At 38.2% G+C, this 24,470-nt stretch overlaps 1 protein-coding gene across 7 annotated transcripts in view; it reads right to left on the bottom strand.

Annotated features, from left to right (window-relative positions):
• BNC2 (basonuclin zinc finger protein 2) overlaps positions 1 to 24,470 on the bottom strand; it is a 423,723-nt gene that overhangs the window by 329,690 nt on the left and 69,563 nt on the right. For 2 of the 7 annotated variants that reach the window (XM_082695079.1, XM_082695077.1), the window contains exon 2: positions 15,421 to 15,517. The exons of the other annotated variants lie outside the window; for them this stretch is intronic. In XM_082695079.1, the coding sequence (XP_082551205.1) occupies positions 15,421 to 15,444 (24 nt within the window). In that variant the 5' untranslated portion in view covers positions 15,445 to 15,517. The remainder of the gene's footprint in view (positions 1 to 15,420; positions 15,518 to 24,470) is intronic. 7 annotated transcript variants of the gene reach the window in all.

The following is a 24,470-nucleotide window of genomic DNA, read 5'->3' on the forward strand; positions in this document are numbered from 1 at the left end:
AAGTTTATTATAACTCTGGTTCAACATCTTCTAGTCCAACAAATTGAAGGTGCTGGAATCTTTTGGTCTGGAAGATGTGTTTGCCAATTATTTTTGCACTAGTGCACATAAACAGGGAGGACTGGATCTTAGGTATGAGTTATACATTCCTGTACAAAATAATTGTATATTCTATGAAGACTGATTCTTTTTCTGGAGAAATATACAACAACACAAGGGAAATCTTGTACTAGCAGCATAACTGAAGTGGCAAGATACAATATTAGAAAAACAGAGCTACTTTCATTACTGTGATGCTGTGTGTCAGAATGTCTCTCCTTAATGAACCTGTTTGCAATAAGACTCCGGGTGCAAAGAGGCTATTTAGAGAGACTATTGTGTCTATAGCGAGTCCTTCAAATATCTTCTCACCATTAGACATGCCGCATTGACCAATTCTGTCCTGATTGCTGTTCTTTTTACTATCAAGGGACATTCTTGCCCAGACAGACGGATGGATCAGACACTGCAGTTCATAAAATGTTTACACTGTACACACACACACACACACCCACACACATACTGGTACAAGCTACAGAGCTCCAGATCACACAGTGAGACAAATGTGGCAGTGTCATATGAAGGCTTATGACTTTCCAATATCAATGAGAGGATTTAAGTTCAACTTTGCTTGTCCTGTCTGCCTGTCACTCTCAACAAAAAGCCTTTTTCCCCCCTCTTTTAGTACATGCCCATGCCCATTGCTCACATGGGAACACTTCAGGCAAATGTTTTCTGGGTCACAAGGTTTCTTACTCTGCTGAAATTTTCTCCTAATTTCTGAGGAGATAAGAAAACTATACATGTCCTGTCATCAAAAAGTGGTGGGCGGGGGGAGCGGTAAGGCAGAGCACAACAACCATAAAAGAAGAGTCAAAAGGACTTTCTAAAGATTTAACATTCCAACTCACAGTGACAGCAAATGAGAGACTTGTCCCTGTCATCTCACTGAAGCATCTGGCTAACACGGTGGCCCTCTAACCAAGTCTGAACAGGAGAGGCCGAGCTGATTCGCAGAAACTTCCTGTTCATCTTCCTCTGCTGTGTTCTCATCAGCTGCCAGGCATCGCCGTAGCCTCACCTTTCACACACTTACATGCTAAGTGATCCTCTACAAAAGCCCTGTGCTCTGTGCTTTTTCTAATAGAGCATCCTTTCCACTGAAATACAAATAACGTGCCTGCCAGCCACCTGCAAAAGGTTTTACACTTCTCCCCCATGTCAGCTGTCACTCAGAAAGAACTTCAAACCCGAAGGTCCAAATTGCCAGTACACTAATAAATGTAACAACTACTAGTTATATCTGATAAGAAACCAGAGAATTGCACACTGAACTGAAACTGGATCCAATGAATCAAATGTACCCAAAGACAGTTTCAATTCCCATTATTTTAAAATTTCTCTCTCACCTCCTCTTTTCTTCCAGGTTCAACCTGATATTCTAGCAGAGCTGACAAGTGAACCATCAGTTCTCTTTTACTCTGATGTCCAAAGCCATCTGGAGTATCTATGATTTCCATATCTAAGTATTTCCATATCTAAATTCTAAATTCCCATCATGATAAAATCTTAAAATAATGCCTCTGTCTACTTTGAGCATTTATTGATAACACATAAGCATTTCTCAAATGAGATATTTGATATTGTGAGCCTGTGTAAACACACTCAGGATCTGCCTGCAGATTTAGGAAGTACAGGGACAGGAGAGACCTAGTAGCAATCATTTTTTTTCTCCACGGAAACTAAGACTATACGAGATTTAAGAAAACCTGTCCTGACCAAATCCAAGACCCTGAACTAGGGGTCTTGGATTTGGGTCTAAAACAAGGGTCCAGACACCTTGGCTACTGGTCTGGCTCACGCCAAGCTATAGGTCTATATCCAATAACCTTTCTGTATTTTACTAATAAGTATTTTTGTTTGTTTGTTTGTTTTTTAAAATAGTAACAGCATGGGGTGCCTGGGTGGATACATCTGCCTTCAGTTGAGGTGATGATCTCCATGTCCTGGGATCAGGCTCCCATCTCAGTGGGGAGTCTGCTTCTCCCTCTCCCTCTGCCTCCACCCTTGCTTTTGCTGTTTTTATCTCTCTCTCAAAAGAAAAAATAAAAATCTTTAAAAAAATAAAAATAAACAGTAACAGCTCTACTAAAATACGTTCAGTTACATCTGTTATGTCCACTAGTTTAAAGAGAAAGAGAATATGAATAATTACAAAGAATACAGACAATCCAAAAATAATTTCTATGTCCCTTAAGAACAGTTATTCTCATAGTATGGCTGCAGGACCAACAGCATCAATATCAACTGGGGACATATAAAAAATGCAAATTCTCAGGCCTTCTCCAAAATGGGCAGAATCAAAAAATCTGGGCGTAAGGCACAGCAGTCTGTGAATATACAAGACCTCCAAGTGATTCAGATGCATGCTCAACTTTAATAGCTACAGCTCTATATACTATATACTATATACTATATGATTTACTTAGTTTCATACTAAAATTATTTAAAATGGTTAATGCTCCTTAAGGACATAGTCAACTGGCTAGGAGCCAAAACTAGACCCAGAAAGAGGAAAAGCAGTCCTGAATTAAAAACACTTTTAGGACTATCCCAATCTGGGGCAACAATAATTAACTGTAAAGACAGTATCTTTTGACTGTACTACACAATACAAACCACTCCACTGAGTCTCTCACTTGGAAGAAAGCAAGCATTCTCTTTTAGAATAATTAATAAAATTAAATATTTAAATAATCTGATTTAAGATGAGGTGATAAAAACTAAAATGGAAGCAAATTAGTAAATTTAATCATAAGAATCAACGGTGAAATGTAAGACAAGTTAAACAATATGAAGGTATAATTATTTGAAAATTAAAGGAGAGACAGGACACCACCCATGGGGCAAAGAGAAAATGAAGATTTTTGTGAAGGTGAATGGAGGTGTGGGCATATGAGAATTATGACACTAGCACCAGGTAAGGAGCAAAATAAGTGGAGGGAGAGAAAGTACTGTCACTAACTAACACAAGAGGAGCAAGTTTGAGGAGGATCTGGCTTTAAGTCTCAGAGAAATTACTTCATGAGTACTGTTTGCTCAGAAGGTGAAAGGCGTATCAGAATCACTCATGACTTCAAAATCAAAGCTAGCACTGTTCCTAATAACCAAAAGTTACCTACGACCTACATACCCATTCAAAGAGGACTTGTGACCATCATCACAGTACTCCCATACACTGGAATTCCAGGAGGCCATAAAAAATTATATGCCTCCATGACACAAACACTGAAAAACACTTACATGGGCAAGTGGAAAAAGCAATTAAACAAAACATACAGGATCATCCGACTTCTTTTTTTTTTTTTAATCATCCAACTTCTATTTCAAAAAACATGGGCATTTATACACACACACACACACACACACACACACACATACACACAGAGAACAGACTGGAAAATTATAAACCACAATGGACACCAGAGCAGGTGATCTGTCTGCAACTAAATTTTATCTCTTATTTTCTGAATTTTCTTACTTTTTAAATGAATAATAATTACTTTCATAATGTGGAAATATAAAAATATAGACACAAAAATGTTTTAGGGGAAAAAAGACAATAAATAATTGCCTTCTTATAAGCAGGGATGTGTACCAAGTACTGCTGCTAGGCAGAGGTGTTAGACAGTAGTAAAATTCCAGAGACTTCAAAAAAAACCAGAATTCTGAGGCAAAGACACAAACTTTAGAGGGAAAACAATTCAAATTATAGGCAACCATCATAACACATCAGTCTCTATATTCAGCAAAAAAAAGGGTACCCAAATCACTACATTCTAATGCTTTAATCCAAATGAAAAGTAGAAAGGACATAGTTTATTAGGCACATTCTGTGTACCAGATACCTTCACATATTATCTCCCTTAATCTTCCTAACAACTTGTGAAGTCTTACCTCTATTTTGCAGGTAAAAGGCTTAAAGGAAACAAGTAGGTTTCTGATGCTCAGGGGACCCCAGAGCTCATGAGCTCTTCCCACTACACTGGAATCCAAAGGGATTCGTAACACACAGTTCTTGAAGTAGTACAAGCTGAAATTTCGGGTGCTCAAGCAACAACTTTGGAAAGAACTCTATTATCCCTCTTAAATACAAAATAAATAGAGAATAGAAAGGGAGGGGGGGACAGGCAGCAAGTGCTGATGTGAGAGGCAGCCTTGCCGGATCTGTTAAGGATTTCTGACTCCTGAGGGAAAATGACTTTGGAAATGTGAAATGCTCCTTTCGCCTGCTGCAGGGCAAGACAGTGGTGATGCAATGAGCAAACAAAAGCTGCGGCTTAAATCAGTTCCCAGAGACAAGAAGAGAGCAAACTTAAGAAGTATTCAAGAGATAGAACGGACAAGATGTCCTCATTGATGTGACAGTCTTCCTTTTGACCCACAACCATACGAACTTAATTCTTAACTTACACATAACTTTACCACTAACAAGCTTTGAAGCCATCTCCAATTTGGAATCTTACAACTTCATTTCTTACTTTTTGCCCTTGTAATACAAACCTACCCACATGCACCTAAATATTAAGAAGTGTTTCTTCCATCAATTGATAAATAGATAAACAAAAATGTAATTTATACATACAACAGAGTATTGTTTGGCAACAAAAAGAGATGAAATACTGACACATGGCACAACATGGGTAAATCTTGAAAATATTATATAAGTGAAAGAAGACAGTCACAGAATACCACATGTAGTATGATTCCATTAGTATTAAATATCCAGAATAGGCAAATTCATAAAGTAGGTCAGAGGTTGCCTACAGCCGCAGGGGGATGGCAGTGTTGGGGATGATAGCTGGAGGGTATAAATTTCCTTTTGAGGTGATAAAAACGTTCTAAAATTGATTGTTGTAATGGTTACACAATTCTGAATACACTAAAAACCACTGAAACCAATAAACACTGCATAGATAGGTAAACTGATAGTATGTGACTTATAGTTGAATAAAGTTGTTATTCTTTAAGTGTTTTTTGGGCAATATTTATTGAGTATGATGTGCTCAGTGCTAAGGTGGACACAGGATTTCAGCCCTGAAACAGCACAAAATCTACAAAAAAACAAAACCCTTGTAAGGCAAGTGGTTCCTATTAGGATCTTCCATATGGTTCCATATGAAACAATCCTCTCGACATCTTTAAGAAAAAATGCTTAACGAAAAAACACATTCATTTTTCTTTCGATTTTTAACTCCACAGAGGTATTTATAGACTAAGATAATATTCCAAGTCACTGACAGAAAGCCTATTTAATCATACAGTTAAAGAATATTCCCTATAAAAGATTTAATTCTGATGAATCATTTAATTCTGGATGAATCATTTCTAGAGACATGTGGGTACTCTTTTAAAAAAACAAAAAACAAACCCTGGATGTAACAAGACTAGCCTTACATTTCATGTCCAGCCATATAAGATCAAGTTCAACTTGTGCTTTTATTTATATAGATGTAATGGGATTCATTTCCAAATTTGTTCTTCAGGCAGGTATCTTGGAAAGTCTAAATGCCAAAGATCTGAAGATCTAGATTCAAGACCTCATGTTGCCAGGGCTGGACTGATTTTCAGGGGTGGTGATGGAAACAAGCAGTTAATATTAAAAAAAAAAAAAAAAAAAAAAAGCACGGGCACAGTAGAAATGACATACCTTTTTATTACCCTAGAAAAATAGAGAAGGGTTTAAAATTTTAAATAAAAATACATTAATTGCAGCAATACTTAAAATAGCAAAATGTTAGAAATGACACATCTTTCCAAAAATGGGGGCTATACAAATAAATAATGGTCCATGACAGAATACTATATGGCCATTGAATTTAGTATTTAACAAGTAGCCCCAAGGTTATGAAAACAATTATAACTTTTATATAAGCTCAAAATGTCAGTTACAAAATAGCATTTTCGGTGTCATCTCAATTTTATAAAATCAAAGATGCACTGGAAAAAATCAGGAAGGTTGATTACAAAATCACAAGTAAAGTTATCACTAGGTATTAAAATTGAGTAATTTTAAATATTTGTTAGTTACAATTCACATTTTCTCAAATAAATAAGTATTTCTATTATGGGAGGCAGGAATCAAACAACAAATTTGTAGTTACTTCTCATCTTCTCATCAAAGGAAGGATGAAAAATGTTCTGCCCCAAAGTGACAGTTCTGATGATCTGAGTTTTACTTGCCTAAGGTTTTAATATACTAGTCTTCCAATATGCCGAGTTTTCTCTTTACTCTGGGCTTTTATCAATGTTGTTCCTAGTGCCAGGAACATTTTTAGCCACACTTCCTAGAACCTGTCACTTCACCAGGCTAACTCTGAAGAATAAAAAGGCAGAGGTGTCACTTACTCTAGAAGTCTCCGGCACTGCATGTGCTGATGGAACCCTGGCCTTGGCGTTCCACAGCCTTTATCACAAGATACTATGGTTGCCTGGTTTCACATTTTTCTCCCCAACCAGACTCTAAGATACTATGAGGGCAAGAAAGAAATGTTTCTGTTTTGTTCACCACTACATCAACTATACTTTGTAGCATAGTGTATAAGCTTGATAAATATTTTTTGGGGAAAAAATTTATGTATTAATGGATGAATTAAGAAATAAACATCCAGTCACAGAAGTTAAGTATACCTAATTGTTACACATGTTTACTCTAAGTAAACTAGGAGTGTGTGTTTCATGTCATGAAAACATCAGTTTGTTCAGTAATACAAGCAGAAGACAGGTCTTATGTATTTCTGTTCTCAGAGTCTGAAAATGTTAAAGTATGAGTGTAGTAGAAAGTTAAATATATCCAATCACAGGGTATTAAATATGTTAATGTTTTAATTATACCATTTGCAAATAAACAGAAATAAGGTGCAATTAAGGGAAACAATTAAAATAGAATTATACCGTATGTCCTGAACTTGCTTCCCAAAGATCAGATTCAGATGTTGCTTTTTTATTCATAAGCTTAGAAAAAGTAAATAAAACATTTTGTACCCTGCTCAACATAAATCTTAACTTACCATTCAAATTAAATCTAAACATAAACATGACCCTAAAACCTCCTCCAGTTCTACAAATACTCAGACAATCAAAATCTGACTTCTAGGACAGCAATTTTATTATAGGAGTACAATATTTATATTGAAGAGATAAATTATGCAAATCATAATGGCTTATTCTTATGTTATAGTTAAGCTTACTCCCCTGCATATTACAGGGCTTAAGAGTCTGCAAATTTATTCAAAGTTCAGGTTGCCTATCTATGAAATAATTATACCATTTAGGACCTTTTTTTTTAAAGTAAGCTCTATACCATATCAACAAGGGGCTTGAACTCAACCTTGAGATAAAGAGTAGCGTGCTCTAGCGCCTGAGCCAGCCAGGCACCACTAAGACACACTTAATACCAACTTAGGTTCAAGGTTTGGGGAGAGCTGATAAAAGCTTCAAACAATATAGACTACTTTGTATTATTTACTTAGCACTTGATCATCAAAGGTATACATACAACACATTTAAATTAAGAATTCACAAAGTAAACCTCTACTTTATTTATACCACTGCTATATTCAATCTTCCTTCAGGGAGGTTTAGAAATGTTAAGGTAGTTCAAGTCAAAAATAAAGGTCATGTTAAAACTAGATCATCTCTAACCTTGGTTATGCATCCACCCAACTAGATAGATAAAGTTACACTGATAATTTTCCAAATATAAATTTTAATATTCATTTAAAGTTTTAAGTTTTTTTGATACATAAAAAACATCAGCGGATTTTAATTTAAAATTTCAAATACAAAGTGATTAGTGACACCTCAACCAGTAGTTTGTTTTTCCAGTAAGTCCGACACAAATTCAAAATTCTTGGTTAATATAAGAAAAAAAAATCCCACTTAAAGAATGAAGGAAAGCATCATAGGAGTAAGAAACAAATGCGACTATATTTTTAGTCCAAGAGACTCTGCTGCAGCACTGTTCCAGCACTGGAGATTCAAAGAGCACAGCCCCTCTTTTAGAGTTGCCCACACTGTGGTGGGGAACACAGATAATAAGGGTTCCGTTTGCTGAGTGGGTTTTTCCCAAAAGTCTTTGTAGTAATCTGGTGTTACTTTTTCACTGAGTACCTGCAACACCTCTCAACACTGAAAATAAATGAGACAAAGCACCTTTCAATAATTTTTTTTAAAATCTAGTCTGGAGGGACACCTACGTGACTCAGTCAGTTAAACATCTGCCTTAGGCTCAGGTCATGATCCCAGGTTCCTAGGATTGAGCAGGTTTCCAAACTCAGCAGGAGCCTGCTTTTCCCTTTCTCTCTGCCTGCCACTCCCCCTGCCTGTGCTATCAAATAAATTAAATCTTAAAAAAAAAAAAAAGAGAGAGAGAGAGAGAGAGTAAAGTAGTGGTAATTCCCTGTATAAATCACCACTGCCATTTGACTCCCAGTAATCATAGGAAGACTTTATTTATTTATTTATTTATTTATTTATTTATTTATTTATTTTTTGAAGGAAAGGACAGTTCTAAGAGACAATGCAAACTAAAATATCTTCAGGATTTGGCAGCAAAAGGAGTAAGAGAGGAAACAGGAAGAAAATGATCACTCAGGTATCTGAGCCTGAGACCCTAAGAAAAATGGGCACTTCTCGAGGTTCATTAAGGTTCCTATGTACAAGCTGACATTACAGTGCATTTCACAGAGACAGCTTCCAGTGTATTTTCCTGAAGAGGACCCATGCTTGTGTATTAGAGAAAGAACTAGGACCTTAAACTCACCTTTGCCCAGCACAACTCTCCACTAAGCAAATCTGTGTCCACTGCCATGTAAAACTTAACTGTCTAAGTTTTAAAGTATCTCTCTGTTGTGGCTTCTACCTTCTGATAGTGTGGATGAAAAGCAGTTCCGCATTTCCAGAGACCACAACTAGAAGAATTAAAAGAAGAACAGGAAGTCCACAGAGAAAGCCACTGGATCAGGTGACTAAGGGGATAGAGCTCTTGCTTTGTATTTCTTGACTGGATCAACTCAAGACATATGCAGGTTAGGTAAGACCTATAGCTCATAGGCTTTCAAGGACCCTCTTCAAGATAAAGCACAAGAAACATATGCAAACCTCAGAAAAAGACATGACAATGCGAGCACATCTGTTGGGGCCCTTCCCAGGTCCTTGAAGGGTAGCACGCCTCTATGCAGAGGAACAGTCCTACGGCTCAACGGCCATCTGAGGAAACTGAATGGAAGGTGGATCTCAGGAATCTGGCACTTCTGTGTAATCGGAGGAAGCAAACTTTCCTGCACAGCACCAAAGGAGTTAAAATTACCCAAGAAAATGTAGGCAAAAACAGATGAGTGGCTTAGACTGGTTGATTACTGTTGTAACAATCTAATTGGACAGGGGTAAAATACAAAGCAAGTGTGTGCCAGTTTTTACAGAAAACATATGGGAACTTACCTGGGGAAATTTGCCTTCTCTTAAGTAAGCAAGGAGTCTTTTCAGGTATTTTGAGTTGAAATTGAGAAGGACATTTTTAATTATAGAGAATGTAGAGAAAGGGTAAGTCACTGGAGAAAGATGACCATAATACACTAATATTCGACTTCACTCTGGGTGGAAGAGACGAGATCAGGAGTTAAACTTTTACACACAAAGGACCCACTATACAAGGGAGGAAGGAAGGAAGGGAGGGAAAAAGGAGGAAACAGAAGAAAAACATCGTCTCTATTTGAATAAGCTTACATGAAGAACTTTTTATAAAAGAAAGATTAACAATGTTAAAGAAAATTAATTTATTGCCCCAAACGTGGCTCCTTAAAATAAAATAAAAACGAATATGAAATGTAAACTATCATGGCCTGGCTCCCTTTTCTCTCCCAGATGCCCTGTTCCATGTCTGTAAGTGTCTGGGGCAAGCAAATTCATTGGCACTGTCTTTCTAGCTCTGAATTCCAATTGTAGACAAGTGAATGCGCTGCACAGAATGTAGAGGGGTAAACTCTGGTAGGTATTGGTGAAGCAGGAAAGCAAAATCACAAAGGGCAGCACCCCTAAGGGAAGGTCTTTGATCTGTAGTGCAATAAGCTCAATCCTTTAAGTGTCCCCTCTCCCTCTCTCATCCCCACACTCAACTCTCACCCAGCTGGTTGGACAGCTTCTCCCCTCCCCAATTGTTACTGAAAAGAGAACGGAAAGAGCAAAGATCGTACAATGATCAAACAGGTCAGGCTCAAAATCAGTAATGGTGATTCCAGAATCCCTTGGGAATAATAAAGTAACAGAGGGGGCAGGAAGAGAGTCAATTAGTACATTCCCAGGCAAGAGAGAGCAGAGGCCAAGGAAAAGGATGGAATTAAACACCAATTGTGCCAGTCTTCCTACTTCAATGTTATTCTTCACAGATACAAGCAACCAAGACAAAGGTATAAAATTTGTGAGAGTGGCATGGGCCCTATAACAAGCTCTACCTCCACCATCTCTCCGTGATCCTGAGTGAGGCATCAGAGCCTCTCTAGCCTGCATTGATCTTAACTATAAAATGAAGAGTGAGGAAAAAAAAAATAATTCCTGTGAGTCCTTCCCATGTTAGCATTCTAGAACTCTAAGAACAGCATGGTGTACATAAGAATATGGACTATGGAGCCACATGGTTTGGCTTTGCATTCCAGCTCTACCAGAACTAGCTGTCTGACTCTGGGAAAGTTACTTGATCTCTCTGTACTCCAGTTTCCCCACACGTAAGAGATGAAAAAAATATTACCTACCTTATGGAGCTGTCCTGACTATAAAATGCTGTGTTAGCTATAATTATGGCCATGAGCCAATTTTGCAGGCAATACCTTTCAGGTACAGGCCACTGTGTGGTAAATCACCTTTCTGAAAAGTTCTTCATCAGTGAGGCAAACAACTGCCCACCACTTCCCTTCCTAGGCCAGATGTAGACATTTATGAAACACATAATTCTCCTATTAGTTTGGATGCAGCCTAAGGATCTTCACTGAATCAAGAGCTTACACAGAAAATAGTCAGCCACATCTTAAATACAGATAATACTGTGTTCCTTCATCACTACTTCCATCCCATAAGGTTCAAACTGGTTCAAATGTAGCACCCTACAAAAACATAGTTCTTGAGAATGCCTTTTGATAGAAAAGAGAACAAAAGAGAATCCCTGACCTGTGGCTGGTTCACGACTACTGAACTCTGATATCCAGCTACAAGGACCACAGCTTCTCTAGAAACATTTATATAGTCATCTAAGGAAAACAATGGCTAAATGCAGATGAATGGTGTTATTTGATACTATTTGGTAAAGACATTCTTCTAAAAAATGACAAGTTTGTTCAACAACAGTGCAATAAGGCCAAACAAGACTTTGGAAGCAAATTTTTCATGATGATGTGGTAGGATGAACAGAACAGGGAGCCCTTTCATCAAGCAAGGTCAATGTTTAGCAAATTGGATTTGGCAAGAACCTGAGGATAAGAAAGGGGGGAAATCAACTTCTTCACATGCCCACCTCCTGCTGGACTTCACCTCAAGGTAATCCCACACTCACACACTCAACACATCCAAAATACAGAGTTTCCTCCTCCCCATCTGTTGTTACTCCTGTGTTCCCAAGCTCAGTTGAGACCAACTCCACCTCCCACGCACCTCTCAAATCAAGCGCTACCTTTGCAACTCTCCTACATTAGCACCTGGCTAACTTGGAGTAACTGCCTTTATTCTTGCCTCTCACATCCATCCCCCAATCAAATCCCAGAAAAATTTCCCGCTTATAGCCCAAAAGCTTTCACATGCAACAACATGGATGAATCTCAGCAGTATTACACTAAGAGAAAGAAAGCAGACTTAAAAGTTTACATACTGTAGGGGCGCCTGGGTGCCTCAGTGGGTTAAAGCCTCTGCCTTCGGCTCGGGTCATGATCTCAGGGTCCTGGGCTCGATCCCTGCCTGCATCAGGCTCTCTGCTCAGCGGGGAGCCTGCTTCCTCCTCTCTCTCTCTCTGCCTGCCCCTCTGCCTACTTGTGATCTCTCTCTCTGTCAAATAAATAAATAAAAATCTTTTTAAAAATTGTTTAAAAAAGTTTACATACTGTATAATCCCATTGATGAGACATTCTGGAAAGGGCATTAACTCCACAGGGCCAGAAACCAGATCAGTGGTTGAGAGGGTGAGAGGAGCGCTTAGTTACTCAGAAGCACTGAGGATTTTAGGAGGTGATATCAATGTTCTTTGCCTTGACTCTGCTGCTGGTTACGGGCCTTATATCAAACACATCAAACTATACACTAAAATGGGTTCATTTTACTCTATATAAATCCTACCCTAATATAAAAAAAACTGGGGAAAACCCCAAGGACTCTTCCATTGCCTACAGGTTCCATGGCACTGTTTATCTGTCCCATCTTGCCTTCCACATTCCAGCAAAAATCAACTTTTTTCAAATGTCCTGTACTCTCCCTACACAAGCTTCTCACCACTGGCTCACTCTTTAACACAGCTTTTCCCAATTAACTCCGAAGTCCTCCAGGCTGCCTCCCTGTCTCTCCCACTCCTCAAATTCCCAAGCTAATTAAGTTGGATGCCCTTCCCCTAGGCTCTCATAATGCCGGATATTTCCCGATCACTGCATTCAAAGAAATGTATTATATATATTATACACATACATTATGACATAATAATCTGGTCTTTCATCAAATAACTGAAGTGTGAAATGACCGTGCAAGTTGAAACCACACAAAGCAATCTCAATCATCAAATCTCAATCATTAGGAAAATTATTATTTTTTTGCAACCTCTAACATGTTTTGTCAGAGCATTAAAAACTATCAGCTATATATGCATAGGAAAATGGAAAAGCAAACATTTATTTAGTATACTGTAATTTTAAGTATTCAAAGATTTGAGAATTAAAAAGTTTCTTTTCTTTTATTTTTTTTAATATTTTTTATTTGTTTATTTGTCAGAGAGAGAGATCGAGATCACAAGTAGGCAGAGAGGCAGAGAGAGAGAGAGCGGGGAAGCAGGCTCCCTGCTGAGCAGAGAGCCTGATGCGGGGCTCGATCCCAGGACCCTGAGATCATGACCTGAGCTGAAGGCAGAGGCTTTAACCCACTGAGCCACCCAGGCGCCCCAAAAAGTTTCTTCTTTTATTAAAAAAAATCAAGTGTCATTCGTAATGCCATCCCTTCATTGTGTAATTTAAAATACCAAATGAGCATCTTTTGATCCCTTGGTGAAGGGGTACACTTCTATGTTTGAACTAGCATCCAACATTTGATCCTCTGTGTTTTAGTGTCTTGCAGTATTCCTCTGAGGAGTTCCTTTAACGTGAAGTTTTTGGCCAGCATCCTTTCCTCTGTTAGGTCTTCATCCTTTTAGTCACAGCTACCTTCCTAATTTGTCCCAATTACCCTTCGCTGAGCTCCTCTGGCTGCATGTATGGAGTGTCTACAACAGTGGCAGTGCTGACATTTACATGGTCAGGTATTTTTTCCAGAAATCTCTTTTTAAGTATTATCAACTCTTCATTTCTTTGCTGCAACCTTCATCTTTGTCAGCCAATTCCCTTTTTGCATTACCCATTCTTAAGAAATGTTATAATGAGACAAGAAGCAACACAGCTACATGCTTTGCTGTCTGTTCAGGACCAAATAACAGGGTGTGCTAGTTTGACTATTATACAATTATTCACAGCTAACATTATAAGTGAAATTTAAACTGTGTTTTTTGGAAACTGGTGTTACTTAATTAACTATAATAACTGAAAATTGTGCATATGGAAACTGTGCAAACTAAGAATTATTTGTATTTATAATAATTTTAGAATTAATCAACTGGCACACCACTGAGACAAATTTAAGGAATTGGAATTTATGCCCTTCCCATCTATACCTTCTAGCTTATAGCATCACAAAATGAAGGCAACTTCCTAACAACTCAATTCACAGTCAAGTCTAACAAATTAGAGGAAATAGTCAGATTCTAATCCAAACTCAGTTACAAGTAACAAAGTTATGAAGTGATGCTGTGCCTCTATGACTTCCCCTATAAAATACAGTTAAATAACAGTTCCTTCTTCACAGGGCCTAAAGAAGACTCTAAAGAAAAAACAGACTTTAAAATGCACTTTGAAAAATTCAACCAAATACCATCACATCAAGTGTACACTTAGTGTACACCAAGCACTACCAAAAGATCTTTTCATTAAATTTTCTCATATAATTCTCAAAATAGCCTACAAGGTAAGTAGGATTATAGTCTCCATTTTATAGAAGAATACTTAAGCACTCTCTGAGAAGTCAAATAACTTGTCCAAGGGTATGCAAATAGTGAGCAGTAAAGCCTGTATTTGAGCTCAAAAATTATAACTCTATATAGATCAAGTTCTTCAGAACTTCTTCACTTTTTCACTGCTTTCTCAGACTACAGAAGGACATGGTTATCGAGAAAGGTAAAACACTGAATCCTAGAAATTGAATAAACCCAATTCACTATGACTCAATATAGGATCCAGTTCTATTGGGACATTTTCTGGCAAAAGGAAAAAGATGCACAATGTCCAGAGATCCAAGGGGCTAAGCAGAACTATAAAAGGAGCAAAAAAACTAGGTGGGAGAATTCAAATATCTTCAATTATTTTATGCTAGTTAGTAGAAACAAAAATACCAAAAAAAAAAAAGAACTAAGAAACAAAATTCATTTCGCAAGAATAGTGAAGGAATTATATTTATCATGAGTGTATAAAAAATCAAGAGTGCCATAAAAACAAGATATGTAGAACCAACAAATTTCATTGACATTTTCAGTAACACTGACACTGAACGTTAATAACATTGTTTTTTAAGGTCTGATTTCACAAGGAATTCCATATGGAACAGAAACACTAGAGTCTAATAAGGATGTATGATATGAAAGCAACAGAATTAGTTAAAAACAATAAGTAGATTCCTCTCAAAATATAGTCCATTCAGAAGGACACATTTAGAACATTTGTATCTCCTTAGGGGTATTAAGTGAGAAAGAGTCTTAGTACAAAGCAGTCCTAATTATAATTCATCTTGGGAAATAAAGTGAGTTCTCTTTACTGAACAGTAAAATATACTGCAAGAGGGGGCTTAAATATAGCAACAGGACTGCCAACAAAGAGAGACAGCAAATAAAACTTATCACCCAAAGGAATACCAACTAAAAACTGAATAACTACTCTAACAATACCCAATACTTCCTTTCTCCTCTTATCAATCCTAATAATCCAAAGCAGAAAAAAAGTTGCTAAGCAAAGACTATCCAATTTACAAAGAACAGAAACAAAATAAATTAATACAAACCAAATGCAAACATGTTTGTCCCATCACACCTTCACCAAGGTTCCGTCACTGGTGAAACGAGATGGTCAACAAGAAGACTTCACTGGCAGAGGTGCACCTGCTTTGGGAAGGGGCAGTTTAGTTTTCAATCCCACCAAAAAAGAGAATCTGTCTTTTACGTCCTGAAATAGAAAATACTTTAAATGATACATAGTGGGTTGTGTGACTTACAGATTTTAAGAACTACTTCACAGGGATGCCTGGGTGGCTCAACTGGTTAAGCTGCTACCTTCAGCTCAGGTCATGATTCCAGGGGCCTGGGATGGAAGCCTGCATCGGGCTCTTCGCTCAGTGGGGAGCCTGCTTCTCTCTCTGCCTCTGCCTGCTTGTGCACACTCTCTCTCTCTCTCTCTCTCTCTCTCTCTCTGACAAATAAATAAAATCTAAAAAAAAAAAAACTACCTCACAAATCTGAAAGGAAAATAATAGAAGGAGCATGATAAAGCATAGAAGCATTTTATTAGATAGAAATTGGGCTGGTCCCAGGTAACAGAAAATCCAGTTGATTTTAAACAACTAGTTGCCTCACAGAACAAACATGTAGTCAGGGTGTCAATGATACCAGCTCTACCTTTCCTATCTCAGTGTCCATCCTCATGTTTGCTCACTGCCTTGGTAAGCAGCACAGCCAAATTCCAAGCCATCATTTGCTTTTCATTTCAGACAGGAGACTTTCACTACCCTCTCCCTGCAGACTTCCTCTTACAAACTACTGGCCAGAACTGAGTCACATGCTCACTCTTAGACCAACCATTGCCAAGATAAATAAAATCATCACGACTTAGACTTTTCTTATTTTAATCATGGGTTGTCTCTTATCATTGCTAAAATCAACGGCTTGCTTATTCCCATTCCCCACCCCAGACACTTGCAAAGAGAGAGGTGGGATGGTTCTCTGCGTAGACATCACTGTTGACCTCAATTGTTTTTAAAGATTCATATGACATCTGTAAAAGTGCAGTTTTATGTCAAGAAGTCAACAGTTAATGTTGATCTATTATGTCAATAGATCAACAGTTAACACCACTATCTAGATCTGGTTCTGAGTTTACAGAACACTGGAACGTAAGACAATGGAGACACCAGAATGCAATGAACTATTTTTCTAGTTTGATGAGTAAGAGCCAGCAAAGCAGCTTTTAAAAAGTACAATTTCTCAGCTAACATGAATCAGAAAAAAACGTGTCAGTTCTTTTCAATTTTACAATTCCCAATATGATCCAGTTGAGCAATCCTATCCAACCTCACCTCTCTACTCCGTCTCCACTTAGGGAATGAGGGGATGAGAAAACATACAGGGTAGTAGTGTCAATGGCTCCATTTTTTTTTTTTTAATTAGCTGTCTTTTCACCTAGACAATTTTTGCCTTTCTAGGAAAGCAGTGAAGGTCAAATTGTAAGAGATTATCTGATAAAAAAACACCCCCATGCAAGATCTTCCTGTATTTGGATTTTCAATTACAGACTTACAATGAAGGAAAATTCAAATACCTTCAAAAACTCAGAATGCAATGGTCTTTGACGGCATAGGCCCTTCCTTCTGCATCTTTACAGACAGCATTAATCTTAAAATTGGAATCATTAGACTGACCCTTACTCAAAGTATGACTACAAATTCATGAAACTTTTCTCATATTTTTTTAAGATTTTATTTATTTTATTTAGTTGAGAATAAGCAAGTGAGAGAGAGAGAGCGCGCGCGCACACAAGGTGGGGGGTAAGAGGCAGAGAGAGAACCAAGCTCCCTGCTAAGCAAAGAGCCAGACACAGGGTTCGATCTCAGGACCTTGGGATCATGATCTGAGCCAAAGGCAGACGCTCAACTGATTGAGCTATCTAGGCGCCCCTATGATTTTATTTTTTAAGTAATCTCTACAACCAACATGAGGCTGGTCACAACCTTGAGATCAAGAGTTGAATGCTACACCTACTGAGCCAGCCAGGCACCCCCATTTTTTCCTAAAGTAGGCTCCACACCCAACAGGAAGCTTGAACTCAGGACCCGGAGATCAATATCACATGTTCTACTGACTGAGCCAGCCAGGAGCCTCGAACGTTCCTCATTTTTAAACTACACTGTATTACATACTCCTCCTTGAACACATCTCATCTTTCCCTTTGTGCTTTTTGGTTGTTCTTGCCACCTTAATACTTGCCTTGCCAATTAATGCTGTAATTTCTGTCATTAGAATTTTGTCAGATGAAATTCAGGGTCTGTCTCCCATGCCCCCTTTTCTTCCATGCCCAGGCAGGGTCCAAGGCTTTGAATCATTCCTCACAGGATTCACCCACTATCCAACTCTCAACCACTCTGAGTCTTTTAATAGATCCAAAAGAGATGCAAGCTCTACAAAAGTCCCCAAAAGTAATGAGACCAAAAGGTCAGCTGACTAGGGCTAAAAGGAGGACTACTGCCTATATCTTCCCTCACTTATTTCTTTTTTTTTCCTATAAACAGTGCAGGTAGAAAAGAATCAGCAAAGAAATTGGCAAGGCTCAAGAGAAATGATGAGGAGGGCTCCACATCTGACTGGTTTCTTTTTATTCCTGAGATATAGGATCTGTACACATCCACATACCACAGAACAGACACAAAAGAATTCTGGCTTTTTTTTTTTTTTTTTTTTTTAAACACACTCCAAAAGTCACTGCAATACCAGAAACATTTGGGAGACTGAGCCATGTGATGACAATTACAGGAATCCTGGAAGGGAAAAGAATGCTCAGGGAAGGCCAGACAGCCCTGTATTATAAACGCTACTTCAGCCCCAGAGTCCTCTCCACACCCTCCACATCACTGCCAGGGAGAGGAGGCTGGAGACTATTCCACAACACTGCCCAGACAGCTCTCGATGAGAAGCATGCTCTCACACTGCTCCATGATTTTGGTTTGCTCAGTTTCCTTATCCTTTGAAGTAAGACACTTCCTGATGGTCAGGAGTTTGATTCCCAAGGATGTGAGACTTACAGTAGAAAGATGACTAACTGAAAAGGCAAACCACTGAACATACTAATATGACACTGAAACTTTTTTCCAAGTTTCTTTATTCCCTGAATTAATCCTTGTGGAATTTGGGGTAGGGGGCTGGGAGGTTAAGAGTTGTAGTTGGGAGGAGAAAAAGAACAAATATTTACCAAGCACCTCTCAGAGCAAGCTGCTTTCAGAACTAAGAAACCTTGCAAAGGAGACAGCATCTGGGTTTAATGACAACTAAGGCTCAGAAAGGCAATGTGCCTCATCCCAAAGCTCTTAAGAAGGCAGCAGGCTGGAATCCCACACCAACCTGACTCCAGAGTCCACACTCTTTCTATGAGTCTACACTGCCTGAGACTGAATGCAAATACATCAGAGTCAGACCTGGTATAACACAAACAGGCATTCACCAATCACTCTTACCAAAGCACAACTGACTTTATTTCTTTCTTCTTACATAATTCATATAAAGTATAAGAAGTGAGTTACAGGTAATGCAAATAAAGTTAAAAAAAATTGTAAAAAATTTTAAAGATAGCTATTAATCTCCCCAGATAATAGGTAATGCTATTCTCATTTGGTACATTTCCATCTAGCATTTCATATATATATATATACATATATATATGTATACACACACACACACACACACACACTCTTTTTTTTTTTTTTTAAGATTTTATTTGTTTATTTGACACAGAGAAAGAGATCACGAGTAGGCAGAGAGAGAGGGGGAAGCAGGCTCCCCGCTGAGCACAGAGCCCCATGCGGGGCTCAATCCCAGGACCATGGGATGATGACCTGAGCTGAAGGCAGAGGCTTTAACCCACTGAGCCACCCAGGCGCACCCCACACACAATCTTCTTATGTGCCACAAAATTGGGGTCATACTATCTACAGTTTGTCAGTTTGTGTCCACTTCTTTTCAACTAATATATTGGCGTATATTTCCATGTCACTAGAAATTCCTCAAAAGTCTGATCTTTTAAATAGTTTCATTAGATGGGATCTCGTGGCTCAGTCAGTTAAGCTCCTGCCTTGGGCTCAGGTCATGATCCTGGGGTCCCCCACATGGGCTCCCTGCTCAGCAGGGAGACTGCTTCTCCCTCTCTTTCTGCCATTCCCCCTGTTGTGCTCCCTTGCTCTCTATCAAATAAATAAAATCTTTAAAAAAATAGTAATTACATCAGAATATATTTCATAACTAAAGTCTTCCAAATGAAAGCTCTGTGCTGACAGATTAGGAAACTTAAATACTTGAAATATTACATATTCCATGTAGATATCTACAGAGACAAGGAAGTACAGGAGAGTGCAGAGCCATGAATCATGATTCCACAGAACCCTTGCTATTAAAAGGATATAGTTCAACAGAATCACATTTGATAAAGCTTCATAGGTTTGAAATATTACTAACCTATTAATATACGCAAAATGTACAGAATTCAAAATTAGGATTACAAATTATCAATTATCTTTTGCTAATGCCTTTCATGGGTCTATATGGAAGTGAAAGTGCCCAACATTGTGGAATTTTCTTTAGATAGAATCATGATAAATTGAGTACCTGTTTCCATTTATTAGCAAAAGTTTCTCCAACATGGCATACACCAAAGAACCGTCTATCTTACAAAGCCCAGCAGTGGTAGTAATGATAGTAATACTAAACAGGAAGAGGACAGTAAGTAAACAGGAAGAGGACCATGATGATCGCTTTCATTTTTTTTTAAACATTTTATTTATTTATTTGACAGAGAGAGATCACAACTAGGCAGAAAGGCAGGCAGAGAGAGAGGATGAAGCAGGCTCCCCACGGAGCAGAGAGCCCATTGTGGGGCTCTATCCCAGGACCCTGGGATCATGACCTGAGCCAAAGGCAGAGGCTTTAACCCACTGAGCCATCCAGGTGCCCGATAGCTTTCATTTTTTTAAGTCTTATTCCATGTCACTCACTGTTTCCTAACTCTTAATATAAATTTTCTTGGATTTAATTCTTTCTAAATTCCATAAGGTAGCTACTTTTCTTATTCCCATAAAGTAACAAGCAACTTGAACCCAGAAAACTTGAATTCAAATCCATTCTTGGCTCTAATAATTTGTAATAGTTATTTCTCTCTAGATATCCAATTCTCTACTGTATAATAGAAGGGCTGGGGCTGACAGCATTGTAGATTAAATGAGCTCTCATGTACTATGGATTTGACTATCACCTGAATATATATATGTGCCCCTTGGGGGCAAACACATATCACTAAATAATCATGTCACTAAATCTCATTATGGGCTCACCATCTTTCATAGCATAGCACACCAGGAAGTTATAAACAATCAACACATGTTAGCTTTAAAAGTGAAACCTCCTAGGGGCACCTAGGTGGTGCAGTAGGTTAAGTGTCTGACTCTTAGTCTCAGCTCAGGTCATGATCTCACAGTTGTGAGACTGTTCCCCGTGTTGGGCTCCTCCCTCAGTGCGGAGTCTGCTTCAGAATTTCTCTCACTCTCCCTCTGTCCCTCCTGCTCATGCTCACACGCTCACTCTCTTTCTCATATAAATCTTAAATAAAAGTAAAACCTCCTTGGCAACAAAAGCCCAAAACCTAAAGCTTCGTAATTCTAGAAATTTGAACCCCATGATGAGCACAATCTGTCAATATCTGGTATCCAGCTGAAAACTCTTGAGGGACAGACGTTTCCTCCCACCGTGAAAGCTGGCTGACCTAAACAAAAATACATATTTATCAGCAACTGTCCAGGATAACCAAAACAAAAGGTCTACCAGGGTGGGGCATGAAAATCCGTATCAAGTCCCAGGAAAGAAAGGAGAGCTATCCCATCAAAGAGAAGGCTGCCTCCAGAAGGAAAGTGTGGGATATCCATCAGAGCCCTGGGGAAAGGCATCCAAATCCCGATTTTCATCTACTCTGCTTCCATATATTAAGCTAATGTTTTAGCTCTATGAAAGTAATTACCAGCTCTGCAACCCATCAATTCACCATGAGCATTCCTACTGATTTTTTTCTTTGGTCTCCAGTACCCAAGAATCTCTTTCATTGATCTGGAAGTATGAAGGAAAGATTGGTTGTTACTAATTTCTTTCAATTCTAAATTTCTGCCAAGTCATTAGGAAAAGAAAATGAATTATTTTTGAGTATTTTAATGGAACCTATGGGGGCTAGAGTAGGCATAGTCTCTGAAAAACATAAGATTAAAGCTATATATCTTTGACCTCCCCTCTTCTAAGCAGAATGGACAAATGCAATTTGGCTCTAGGCTGTGAACTCAGGGATGTGATCCAAATCACCTCCATTCAAAGCTAGGTAGTCTGCCAAGAGTGGCTTAGTCAATAAATGAAACGTATATGGAGTTACAAAAGAATTTCATATATCCCCTAATGGCTTCTAATGGAAGGCATTATTACTATCCCCATTTTACAGATAAGGACAACAAAGTTCAGAGGTTAAAAGTACGAGCCCCAAGATCACACTTAAAAAGTAACAAAGCAATCTTCTGGGCTCAAACACCAATTTTCTATGCAATTTTTTCAAATAACTGTAGCATGTTATGGTCTAAAGAAGTTCCCCCAACTAGAAGTAACATTCGAAACTTTATGAATTGTAAGAGGAGCTTAAGTGCATTTACCCACAGGCAGGTATTCATTTTGCACTGTCCACTAAACTATAGAAACATGATAGAGGAAACGATGAAATTACCCCACGATTCCTCTCACTGTCTTGTGAATCCACTTCCACTGCACAAATACACTGAATGGGCATTACACATATAATGAACATATGTCCACAGAATACACACAACACAGGAAGTAGTGGGTAAAGACCCATGTGGCAGTAATGACAGTGGTGAGCCCTTTCTGCCATTTAAGTCCTAAACACAACTGCTTCCTTTGGTCAACAGCAAACCCCATGAGAAGGTTGTCTGTGAATGTAGGTACTTCCAATCCAAACAGCAGGTAGCTATGGAAGCTATATAAACATCAACAGGGCTTTGTTTTTTATTTTTTTTTTAAGATTTTATTTATTTGACAGAGATAGAGAGATCACAAGTAGACAGAGAGGCAGGCAAAGAGAGATAGGGAAGCAGGCTCCCTGCTGAGCAGAGAGCCCCATGCATCGCGATCCCAGGACTCTAGGATCATGATCTGATTTGAAGGCAGAGGCTTAACCCACTGAGCCACCAAGGTACCCCAGGGCTTTGTTTTTTAATTGCCTAGAACCAAGGTTCCAGTTTCTGCAATAAATAGAACAGGCAATGTTTGACTCCTTAGGCATGTGAAAATCTGCTAAAATACACATATGCCTTTTCCTTTTTTCAGATTCTAAATGCAATATACTTTAGCTACAGAAAATCTTGAAAGTGTAGAAAAGCATGAAGAAACAAATTAGGGGTGCCTGAGTGGCACAATCAGTTAAGCACCTGACTCTTGGTTTTGGCTCAGGTTGTGATCTCAAGGTCAGGAGACTGAGCCCTGCAGGGGGCTCCATGTTCAGCCAGAGTCAGTTTGGATTCTCTCTTCCTCTCCCTCTCTGCTCCTCCTGCTCATACTTTCTCTGTCTCTCTAAAATAAGTAAATCTTAAAAAAAAAAAAAAAAAACCCAGAAATTAGTCATAATCCCAGTACTCAGAGGCAACAACTGATGACATACTGGCCTAGTTTCTTCCAATTTTTTTTTTCCTGACTGCTAGACTATTAAAATATTTCCTTTTCTACAGAAAAAGAAACTAGTTTCTTCAGACAAGAACAGGAAAATGTAGCTTAGAAAAACTGAATTCCACTGCATTTATAAATAAATTAAAATTTCTTGAATAAAATGTTAATGATATAACTACAGGAAAAAAAAAACTTAAAAATCCTTTGGAAAAGCTCAGTAAGGTCACAATCTAATACCTCCCAGTACTACACACACCAAAACAAAAAAAATAATAATCTATAATGAGCATAAATAGGTACTCATGTGAAAACTGGTTTTATTTTTTCCAATCTTTATTTTCTAAAATCCTTTTTTTTTTTTTTTTTTTGCACTGCAATTATTAACTGTATTAAGTAGGCTGGCATATTGAATATCTTAAGCTGAAGGAATCTGAGAAAATGGCACAATCAGGAAGGTTATGCTGACCTTCTCCTGGCCCTTCTTACTGGAAACAGGCCATAAAAGGCCATATGCAAGATGCCTTCCCTACACCAAGAGGAAAGGTGTATCCCTATCTCCAAAGAAAAAGGGATGCAGAGAAGAATTCTAACAGGCCTTGCTAAGTTTCCTCTGGTTTACTATAACTACCTCATATTCTTACCCTATCACCTTCCTCCACAACTGTATACTCTTCATCAAACCTAGCGTAAAATACTCGGGTCTATTTCTTTGGGTCTTCATTTCTTACAAAAGTCTCCATGACACATAAAACTTACATTAAATAAATTTGTATACTTTTCTCCTGTTAAGCTTTTTTAGTTTAATAAATTTGTATGCTTTTCTCCTGTTAAGCTTTTTTAGTTTAATTTTCAGACCCAGTCAAGGACCCTAAGAAGGTCCAGGAAAACTTATTCCTCCTATATAATCTTGTCAGTAAGAAAAGGAACTTCAGCTCACCTAAAGAAGAAACTACGTAGAGAGGGGTATAAAGTCCTGTTTCCTTCTCAAAATTCCACTTCTGGAGGATGCAAAGGAAATATCATCTAAATATGATTTATAAGCCTTTTCTGCACATGCATATAACCATATATAACATGTATACAATTGTGTCCTCTAATATGAAACAAATAGCTTAAAAGTAAGGCAATTCATGCCTAACAAAGTCCAAAGCAATCTGCTTTTCACATCCAGAAATGGAGACTCAAATGGAACCTGTGACCTTGGTAAAGCTAAGAACAGCCACTGGAACATAAATCTATTTTGTAGCAATTTCATTGATCATGTATTTCTAAGGTACTTATTTAAAAAGGGCTCACACAGAACCAGTACTTTTGTACTAGTTACTACTAGGTAAACACAAATCTTAAATAATCTTCAGTGCAACAGACCTGG

This window comes from Mustela nivalis (genome assembly GCF_964662115.1).
Source record: "Mustela nivalis genome assembly, chromosome: 13".
NCBI classification, from domain to species: domain Eukaryota; kingdom Metazoa; phylum Chordata; class Mammalia; order Carnivora; family Mustelidae; genus Mustela; species Mustela nivalis.